Source organism: Etheostoma spectabile, chromosome 7 (genome assembly GCF_008692095.1).
Source record: "Etheostoma spectabile isolate EspeVRDwgs_2016 chromosome 7, UIUC_Espe_1.0, whole genome shotgun sequence".
NCBI lineage: Eukaryota > Metazoa > Chordata > Actinopteri > Perciformes > Percidae > Etheostoma > Etheostoma spectabile.
Genome location: NC_045739.1, coordinates 7,743,428 through 7,754,216, shown reverse-complemented (window position 1 = coordinate 7,754,216; position 10,789 = coordinate 7,743,428). Strand labels below are relative to the sequence as shown.

Genomic DNA, 10,789 nt, shown 5'->3' with positions numbered 1-10,789 from the left:
ATATCGAAACACAAAAGAAATTGTAGACCAATTACTAACCACAGGCTAGAAGGATTGGAAAACACTACCAAGAAAAGTAGGATTACAATATATGCTACAGCCCTGCTTTTATCCAGGTAGCTAAAACTCTAGAAGTTTTAGAGACTTTTGTTTTGAAAACAGTCACCGGAAGCGTTGTCCGCGTTTAGGAATAACTTGACGCACCCGGTGTGGAAACAAAACCCGGGTATTTTCACCGCCGCGCGAGTGTCTTCTGCGCCGAACTAGCTACCGGGTCAGCTGTTGCAGTCAACGGGGGACATATTACCGGCTGTAGTTTTGCGGATATCCACTCTTCTGACTAACTCAAGACCAACATGGAGAACAGAAAACGACCGTTAGGTGCAGTTGTGACCCCTAATGACAGCTTCAAAACGCCTGAAAAGAGAGTGTCTGTGGTCCGGCTGCCGGACCCGGACTACATGCGATGGGGAGTAGAGGAAACATGTCGATACCTGCGAGAAGAAGGTCTCGAAGAATGGGAAGATACATTTAAAGGTTGGTTTTCCGGTGTGTTGGCTTAAATAGATTGTTGTTTTTTTTTTAATCTAGCTAGCTGGTCAGTTGAACGCTGTTTATTATTGCCACTAACGTTAACCCTCTGTGTGTTGTTGTGACATATAAGATTGAAGATAATACAGTCATGTTTGCTCTGTTATCAAGCCCAAAAAATGACAGGCGTCGGTCTGCGGTATGTCAAGGATGCAGATCTGGAGAAAATTGGCATAAAGTAAGTGTGTAAGAGTTTTGGAATTTGTGAAATTTGCTTAGATCAAAGCCAACAGTGGTGTCAAAGATAGGTGACCACAGTACAATCTTAACTGGGTTGTGTTTGTTTCACCCCTCACATTTCTCCTCACTCCTGTTGATCATTTCATGCCTATAGGTACCTTGGTGACCGTCTGCAGATCCTACACAGCCTCAGGAAACTGTGGCAGAAAGAAGCAGAGGCAAATAAGGTAACAGCTGTAGGCCTATCAACACTTTCAAGGCAAAAGGGATAAGAAAGACCATGAATAAAGAAGAGGAACTTGTAGAATAAACAAGGATTTAGTTATCTTATAGGGTTAGTGCACAAAACCCAGTAAACTGTTCTTCTTTTGGTTATCTGAGCTGTGTTTGTTCTCAGCCTGCCCATTAAAAAAGTGAAAGACAGGTTACAATAAAAAAAAAAGGTGGAGATTTTGGGGTGCGTAATGAAGACAGACCAGTTCCTTGATCATTCTTTCATGGCGACGCCTCAGCAAGGTGGAAGTGTTTCCAGGTTAATGGCATTTTAACTTGCCTCAAATCTGCTTATCCTCATTTAATACAGCCATGTCTTATTCTGCGTTTTGTTTAGCTTTTATGCTGTAAAGACCTTTTTGTTACCAATGTTTGTAAAGTGTATTATGATGGTGTCTTAATTTAAAAAATGGCTTCATACCACCCTGCCATCCAAAGATTAACACATAGACTGGCTATATGTTTTGATTATGAATGGTGAAATAAGTCTCCAAGCTTTCTGTTGTCCTGTCTTCTGCCAGGTGTTTAATGATCCCATCCACGGGCATGTGGAGTTGCATCCTCTTCTCATCAAAATCATTGACACACCTCAGTTCCAGAGACTACGAAACCTCAAGCAGCTTGGAGGAACCTACTTTGTCTTTCCTGGAGCCTCCCACAACCGTTTTGAACACTGCATTGGGTATGTCCTCAGTTAAACCCAGTGTTTATTAGGTCCAACATGACAAACAGAAGTCTATTAAAGTTACGTTGAAACTTATATTTAAAAGTTGCCTACACTGTATGTTTTATAATGCTATAGTTGCTCAACTTTAGTAAGACATCCAGTGCGCTAGGTTGTACAAGAGCGACCCCCACAATGTGTTGATGGCAATAGTATATAGCAACGTTTTCTACAAGGTTTGGCAGAAAATTAAATCATTAAATTATATGATTATGTTGTAGGGCACATTCCACTTGTTCAAATTAACTCATTGCAAAGATTTAGTTGAGAGCAGTAACCAATGGTGAGGTCTGTAATGCTTCGAAGTGTAAGTCTGAGTCCAACATTTATCTAATTACATGGTTATTTATTTCAACGTTCATTGTATATCTGAGTTGTTTTGTTCTGTGCTGGTACAGGGTGGGTCACTTGGCAGGGCAACTTGTACAAGCTCTGAACAACAGGCAGCCAGAACTCCTCATCTCTCGCAGAGACATTCTTTGTGTGCAGATCGCTGGGCTCTGTCATGACCTGGGTGAGTGCTCTGCAGCTTCTCACAGGTTTCACATCTTAATCTAAGTCACAGGTACTGGGTGTGGGCATGAGTACGAATGGAAGTGAAACTTAATTTATATCTTCTATTTTCCAGATTTGAATAGGCAAACAGATCTCATGAAATGACGTGTATATATAACACGCCAATTCGTATGCCATTATTTGCGTTTTATCAAGACTCCCTTAGAGATAGGGTGAGACGCACAGTCATCCATGAGGAGCTCTGAGTAGAGTTGCTGCCCCTTTGCGTCGACAGGAGCCAGTTGAGGTGGTTCGAGCATTTGGTAAGGATGCCTCCTGGGCGCCTCCCTAGGGAGGTGTTCCAGACACGTCCAGCTGGGAGGAGGCCTCGGGGAAGACCCAGGACTAGGTGGAGGGATTATATCTCTAACCTGGCCTGGGAACGCCTCGGGATCCCCCAGTTGGAGTTGGTTATTGTGGCTCGGGAAAGGGAAGTTTGGGGTCCCCTGCTGGAGCTGCTGCCCCCGCGACCCGATACTGGAAGATGGATGGATGATCAAGACACTTTTTCGCATGTTTATCAACGTCGTTTGACCTCCGTTGACTTACGTTACCGTGCGATTGTGTGTGTGAATTTACGCCGTAGCGAGTAGGATGAAAGGGCACAAATCTGCGTTGGGAGGTTGGTTGGGGTGGGGGATGTGTAAAACACAGGACCTTCACCCAGGAGACCAGGGATTGTGTCCCGCTTGTCACGTTTCCTAAACTCCACCGTGGGTTTCTTTTTTTTACTAAACCCCTTTCTTTTCCTAAACCTAACCACATGGCACGTTTCATAAACTTGACATGATAACACACCAAGTGGCGTGTATGTTTACGTCCGCTGTATACAGCGTAGACATACATGTGGATAACTCAAAATGCATACAGATAACACGGCACTTGGCCAAAGAAAGTCGGCGTGTATGTTTATGCGAAGTCATGATGTCATGTTGGAATAGTAGTGAACACAAGTGGCTGAGTGCAAAGTTGACACACAGCAAAATTGATACGTTTTTTTTTTATAACCCTCCCTCCCCTTTTCCAGGACATGGGCCATTTTCCCATATGTTTGACGGGAAGTTCATCCCCAAAGCACGTCCGGGAATTTCCTGGAAGGTAAGAATCAATGTGATTTTTTTTTTTCTCTTGTCCTTTGCCATATGCAGTAAGTGTCAAACAAAACAGTGAGCCAAAATAAAAATTAGTTCCTGTAATGGCATTAGTTTCTTTACCTCAAGGTAATAGTTGCAAAGGCAGATTATGTAAATTCACTTTTTTTTTAAAATGTAGACAACAAAAAATCCAAAAAAGTCTCTTCTAGTCTTCTGACTGCTGAATGGCTAATTTATTTGTTGTTGGCATGTCCTGTTTTGCTGAGGTATTAAACCGGTTTTATGATTCATCATAAGAGAGGCCAAGTAACACCCTTTGAGTCACCACAACAACATACTAGCCCAGATGTGCATGTCAACTGAACTGAATAACTGTCAAGAAAAATTGTTTAAAAGAGCATCTCAGTTCAGTTTGTTTTGCCACAAATCTCAAAACTGACTATCCCAGTGCCCTAAAAATAAGTAAGCGACTGCTCTAGCAAGATATTTAAAGAAAGACATAAATGGGAACAAGTGGAAAAGTCAGAGGGGCAGACAATAACTACCAGATGTCAAAAGGGCTGGCTATTTTTGAAAAGTTATTGGAAAAGGCCTTGAGGTTATTGGCGTCTATATAGTTTAGTCCACTGCCGAGATATAAGGATATACTTTGACAGCTCTGACCTTTTGACCTAATTTGCACATGGGAGGGAGCCCCTTTTTCCCACGCGTTCCCATACCCCCCTCTTTCTTTTCCCCCACGTATGGCAGTCTATACTTTTGTCACAGAATTATAGAGAACTATAGTGTATTTTCACTCACCATGTCTTTTAAAAGTGAAACGGGGATAACCATTTTACAAGAGTCCAGCGTAGATGGTTCCGGAAAAAGTATGCATAAAGTTTTTGCGCAGGATCCAAAAGCTTCCACCGCTCAACATGCGTCTGCATGAGGAATGGTCTTTAAAACCCTATGGAGAGTGTGGTAGTTAGGGATAAATGTTTAGGTATCAGACCGGGGAACTGTGTCTGTATCAGGGAAGGTAAGACACTAGGGGAACCTGCTGGATGTAGCCACATTATCTTCCAACAATTGGGGCTTGTTAAAGTCGATCAGTTCGAGGAGTGTCGGGGTAGAAGAGAACCAAAAATCTCTGCAATCTGGGAAAAAATCATTTTTGGCTCTTTGGTTGTCAAAATCCTTATCTGCGGGTTGTTGGTTTTTCCGCGTTACTTACTGGCTAGAGAATGAAGAAGAGTCAAAGAAAGATGGAGCCTGTAGTGAAGAAGCTAAATAGTATTTTGTCTTGGGTCTGTTCAGTTCCGAATGCCGTGTTTTCCGGACTTTGTTGGTTTTACCGGCCAAAGTATGGAGTGAAAAGTTGGATTAGATCAGTGAAACGATCACTTCCCTGTTTCACAGTTGCCACATTTGGGATAATATGTCAGAGACAAACCACTCCTTCACCCCGCTTACGCGGGATAAACCACATAGCCACACTCTATAAAAAGAGACATAGAGCCTTATAGGCAGTCATAAAAATAAACGCAGAGAGAAGAAACATGTTCACCACTCGGAGAAGCCACACGCCCCGGGGTATTCCAACGACCAACTTCCCAACTCCCCGGAAAGATTTCAAGGCGTATTCAGAAGAAGATGTAATTATGGAGACTTTGGAGAATGACAGCTCTACATCAATTCCGCCTCGCTATGATTTGCCAACTCAATAGGATCACAAAAGAACAGCTTGACAAACTGTGTGATATGTGGTCAGGATGTTAAATAGTAGGGAAAATGGGGAATTTCTGTGGGAAATTAGCTGTTGAGAACAGAGTTTCAAGGCAAAAAAACAACACTTTTATCCAAAATGAATATGTTGAGAGACTGGAGAGCTTGATGGAAAAAGTCCGGATCTGTTCTACTTTTATACCCGGTAAACCTTGGGAGGTATCGGTGCATCAGGTGGCGTTTGGGGTTGAATCTACTTTGTCAGAGTTTTTAAATTTTTTTGAAAGAACTAACGTGTGACAACGTTAGACCCTGGCACATACTCGTTTTTTACACCATGTATGTAGATGTTATCAGCCAACTTTTGCAAAACAACCACTCTGTCAACGTTACGGATGAACTCAAAAACTGCACGTTGATGTGCAGCGTGCTCTAGATTATTCTTCAGCCCAAACTCTTTATATAATCACACATTTTAGTAGTAACAGTTAGTTTTTCTTTTTTCATGACAAGTTGTTAGTTAGAAGTTTTTCTATTATTCATGTTGTTTTTTAACACTGATGTGTATGTGTTAGAATTCGATTAAAAAAAAATATACAGTGTTTTTCTCTCATTCTGATCTCAACATGTCCGAGACATGCAGCATGAAAAATATTTATTACAACCTGTCATTTTATGAGGCAGAGTTGCAAAAAGTTAAAAAGGATAAAGACAGAGTCTACCACGTCGAGGAGATTCTGAAACGACGTACCGTCAGAGGTGAAAAACAAGTCTTTGTACGTTGGAAAAACTGGCCAGAGAAATTCAACAGTTGGATCAAGGCCAATGAAATAATAAATGTATAAGAATCGCCGTGCTTTTGCCTCGAGTATCATTCCATCACGTACGGTGCAAAGGATGAGGGGTTTTACATTACCCTGACCTCTAACGCCAGCCTCGATGTCTTCAAAGATAACAAGAGTTCCAGTTACCGCGTTGATTTAGCGCAACATAGTAATTTAGAAGGAAAATGGGAGGTTGCCTTGTCGGAGATTTCATACCCGTACAGTTGGCACACCATAAATAAGGATGACGCCTGGTTTTTACTGGAGGGTAGCGCCCAAAGAATCCGGGCCAGAGAGTGTAATACATTGTCAAAGTTTTACAGATGGATATTACAGCGGCATAAAAGAATATAGGTTAATGATGGATAGTTATTATAGAGCAATTAATTCTGATATTTATCTAGTTTATAACATCATTTAGAAAAGATTTGATTTCCAGGCTGGAGGTTAGACGCACATACTCTATGAGGGGCCCAGTGCTTACATGATGGGTCTAAAGTTGGGAGAATGGTTCAAGTTTAACCAAAAGCTGTCTCCCTACCCTGCTGACATAAAGGCGAGGCTTTATCATTTGTACTGTTACAGCAACGTAGTACAACAGCAAATAGTCTGTGACGCTTATGCCCCGCTCTTGAGAACAATCAGTGTTAACGTCATATTCGGGAAGTCTTCACACAGCAATTCAACCCCGGTTATTACCTACCAGTAGCCAAGCAACACATTGAAAACATTAAGATTGAGATAAAAACGGATCAAAACAAACTGGTAGATTTCACCTACGGCAAGTGTATTGTGACGCTTCACTTTAGACCAGAAGTTTGAAAACGGGTATATATAAATCATCTGATTTTCCACATCATTCAGTATCATCTAATCCTGTGACAGTGACTCACCGCTGAAGGGTGTGACAGACATCAGATACGAATAATCGTAGATACGTTACGCAGTGGTCAAAATGCCACCCGTAGACTTGCGAGAGGATCCTCACAGATTTGTACATTATTATGAGAGTCAGGTGGGAGGAAATTTACCAGGATTTTATGGATCCCCCATCATGTACGGTTGTGGCATAGGCTCTATATTTTCAAAACTGTTTTGGTTTGTATCCCCCCTGGTGAAAGGTTTTGCAATAGCTAAACCTCATCTCAAAACAGCCGCTAGCAGCATTGCTTCGGATGTGTGGATCCTTATATCTCTCATTGCAACCTCAATTCTTTCTTTGCAGAAAGCAGCATCTCATTTTACAGAGGCTTCTTATAAGCAGTTATAATGTCATTTGACTTGTACAACAGTTGAGGGCTAAGATAGTGATTGCAGTGTTCAGAATGATAATAATCACTGACAAGACCTGCAAGGCACACAGTCGTAATGTAAGTTATGACCACAGACCTACTGTCCAGCGACTGTGACATAAGAGGATTCATATTTGTATCCTGTCATGTTTAGGCTCTTTTTATTTAAGTAATGAGTCATTGAGGTTTCACTTTCAAATTGGGACCACGCACACTTCCATATTAATATGCAAGTCTGTATACGTTGCAGCATGAGAACGCCTCTCTCGACATGTTTGATTACCTGGTAAAAGACAATGGCCTGAAGCCGGTGATGGAGCAGCACGGCCTGGTGCTACCCGAGGACCTGGACTTTATTAAAGAACAGATCGCTGGACCACCGGACACCAATGCAACTCAAGGCCAGAAGGTAGCCACCAGTTCTGCCTGTGTGAAATAACTCTACTGTGTGGTGTTGTCCATGTGTTGTTTTTATATATTTATATGTGCATGTATTTATTTGTACTCCTATTCATACTTAATAAAGCAGATTATGATGTTGCTATTAAACAATATTACACCAGAAGGTGTGCTTTATCGCCATTATTGGCATGTGATGCGGCAAGCACCAAGGTCCGTAAGTTACTACGCACGCAAACTTCATATGTAAAGTTAGACTATTTTTAAGTCACTGAGTCACTGGCACAGCTAAAGTGAGCCAAACATTTTTTAAATAACTGTTAACTCCAGCGGTAAGACTAACTCTTTTAATCCGATGAATCACTTTATTTAAATTTGTTAGATAGTTTCCGCAATTGTGTTGAGTATTGTGTGTAATGAGCCCAGTGTGCTGTCTTGCTGATTGGATCATGCTCTAAATGTCTAGTTGACCAATCAGATTGCCTGGTTGGATCTACTTGTGTAATTGTCTGTCATCTCCGCAGTGGCCATATAAAGGCCGTCCAGAAGACAAGTCCTTCCTCTATGAAATCGTGGCCAACAAAAGAAATGGCATTGATGTGGACAAGTGGGACTACTTTGCCAGGTGGGGCTTCTTGATCTGTTAGTTTGTTTGATAGTAATTTCCCAAATCATACATTGAATATTATTCATGTTTCTGTTTAGTTAAACTACCTATATCTATCACCCATTTTGTCACTCTCTTTTCTCAGGGACTGCTATCATTTGGGTATCCAGAACAACTTTGACTATCGCCGCTTCCTAAAATTTGCCAGGGTGTGTGAGGTGGACGGGCAGAAGCACATCTGCACTAGAGACAAGGTACTGACTTTGTTATATCGGCTCTTTCTGCTCACAATTTATTTAGATGCTTAGTGGCTAAAAATGCACATACTTCTTTTAACAGGAGGTGGGGAATCTGTATGACATGTTCCATACGAGGAACTGTCTCCACAGAAGAGCCTACCAGCACAAAGTGGGCAACATCATAGAAACTATGTGAGTAGCTAAATGTTCTAATGTAGCTGAATTTTTTTTGTGTAACACTCTTTTTACAATCATTTGTTGGGTATGATCATCCAGGATTGCAGAGGCCTTTTTAAAAGCAGACAAGCACATACAGATTGAAGGCTCAGGAGGGAAGATGTTCACTCTCTCCACAGCCATAGATGACATGGAGGCCTACACCAAGCTGACAGGTCTGTAACAACCACTGTGTGCCGTGAGCTTGTGTTTTAACATTAAGACAGAGTGAGAATTGGACAGGATACACCAAATAACACTAAAAACATGCTGGATTGTTCAAACTTGCACTGTCATCACAACAGCACTACTTATACTTTCATAGTTTTTGTTTACAAGTGAAGTTAAGTTATTATTTAAAAAAAAAACACCTCACTCCAACTCCAGTACACCATACTTTATTCACTAAACGTTTTCGGCCAGCTTTCCTTCATCAGGGTAGTATGTGTATGTAGAAAAAAACAAATCCGTGGCCATATTGAAAGCTGTTTCTAATGTTTTGCTCCTCATTTACCAACATGTGGGGGGTAGACATAGTGGAGACATATTTCAATATATGCAGTCCAGTACAACACCACCACTAATAATAAACAAATAGATGAATAAACACCTTTCAGAAAGTTAACACGAACTATAAGCTCCGTAGAGAATATGTGGAGGAGTTATTGAACTGGAGTAGATTGTATGGATGTACCTAACTATACCGTTGTTGTTGTTTTTTTAATTATGCTGGTTATATCTAATTACCAAATACTAGATACTATAAATTTTAGTGTGTATACAAAACATTATCTTCTTTTTAAAGCTTGACTTATCCTAGTGGATAGAGAAATAAAAAAACAATAACTTTTGAAATTATTCTTTAGCATATACATATCTCTTCTTAACCAAGGCTTAAACAAGGCAACCAGATTGAATCTACTTTTTAACATAATCTCCAAAGTCAGTTCAGTCAGGAGGACTTTCCAGAATTAAAGTAAGTAATTTGAGTTTAGTTCCTCTTCCTCTCACATATGAATTATTTTCCCTCTGTTGTTTACTGGCTTGAAACTATGGCTACATATGCCTAGCTGTGGTGGGTCCTCCCCAAGTTGGCAGTGAGCACAGCATAACGTGGAAACCGCTCAATGAGACCTGTTGCCTTCTAATTTTCTGTTTGTCCTGTAGATCATATTTTTGAGCAAATACTCCACTCCTCCACCCCGGAGCTGGCTGAGTCGAGGCAGATTTTACGCAACATCATCTGTCGACGCCTCTATAAGTGTCTGGGCCAAACCCAGGCAGACAAACCCATGAGCTTCACCCAGGTGTGTGTTGTGTCTTTGTATGGCTGTAATGGAATAGACATTTGCTTGTCATAACATCCATCTTCAGCAAATAATTATTTTAGTGGTAACTACAGTAGTCCATCCCATTTGTATGTGCAACTGTTGTAAGAATGGCTGAGCTGGGTGTTTTTACCACAGGACTCATCATTTTTTAGGCTAAAGGCGGATTGTTTGATCAGTGGAAAATATTTTCTTCAGGATCAAGTTGTTGTTTTGTGCAGTTTGTTCATTTCAGACCCATTGTTTGTTTTGATGGAACTAATGGGCTTTCTCATAAATGAGAAGAAAATTGTTTGTGTCAACAACATACTGGAGATTTTGATTGGATTTTAGAAAAATAGATCACAAAGATTAGATTTTGAGCAAACAAAATTTGCTCATCACGTGTTTGGATATATTATATATATTTGCTGTCTTGATACAACACTATGATTGAAATCCAAGGCTCAAATCTTATATAATGGGTCTGCTAAGATAAAATAAGTAACATCTCATCCATTTCTTACTCTTTCTCCTTTATAAGGAGATGATTCGCAGCTGGGAAGCAGATCTGGCTCAATCTATCCCTCATAGCGGTCCCCAGGATGTCCGTCTGCAGCCAGAGGACTTTGTAGTTAATGTAAGTTTTTAAATCTAGCACAGTCAATTTGCTCTTAGCTCCAATATTTATTAAAATTTTGTGTGAATTTTAGCTTAATAGTAACCTAATGCCTAAACCTTGGCGGCTTACTGCACATAATGATCTTAAACCCCCCCCCCC

The 10,789-nt window shown here is 40.8% G+C and overlaps 1 protein-coding gene across 2 annotated transcripts in view; it reads left to right on the top strand.

Moving 5' to 3' along the window:
- The first annotated feature begins 205 nt into the window (after positions 1 to 205).
- samhd1 (SAM domain and HD domain 1) overlaps positions 206 to 10,789 on the top strand; it is a 13,863-nt gene continuing 3,279 nt past the window's right edge. The window contains exons 1-13 of one of the 2 annotated variants that reach the window (XM_032520560.1): positions 206 to 537; positions 703 to 769; positions 926 to 998; positions 1,566 to 1,726; positions 2,167 to 2,282; positions 3,351 to 3,421; positions 7,491 to 7,649; positions 8,164 to 8,264; positions 8,392 to 8,500; positions 8,586 to 8,677; positions 8,762 to 8,877; positions 9,869 to 10,008; positions 10,553 to 10,651. In XM_032520560.1, coding sequence (XP_032376451.1) covers positions 357 to 537; positions 703 to 769; positions 926 to 998; positions 1,566 to 1,726; positions 2,167 to 2,282; positions 3,351 to 3,421; positions 7,491 to 7,649; positions 8,164 to 8,264; positions 8,392 to 8,500; positions 8,586 to 8,677; positions 8,762 to 8,877; positions 9,869 to 10,008; positions 10,553 to 10,651 — 1,485 coding nt within the window. In that variant the 5' untranslated portion in view covers positions 206 to 356. The remainder of the gene's footprint in view (positions 538 to 702; positions 770 to 925; positions 999 to 1,565; positions 1,727 to 2,166; positions 2,283 to 3,350; positions 3,422 to 7,490; positions 7,650 to 8,163; positions 8,265 to 8,391; positions 8,501 to 8,585; positions 8,678 to 8,761; positions 8,878 to 9,868; positions 10,009 to 10,552; positions 10,652 to 10,789) is intronic. The other variant, XM_032520559.1, reaches the window with a different exon arrangement.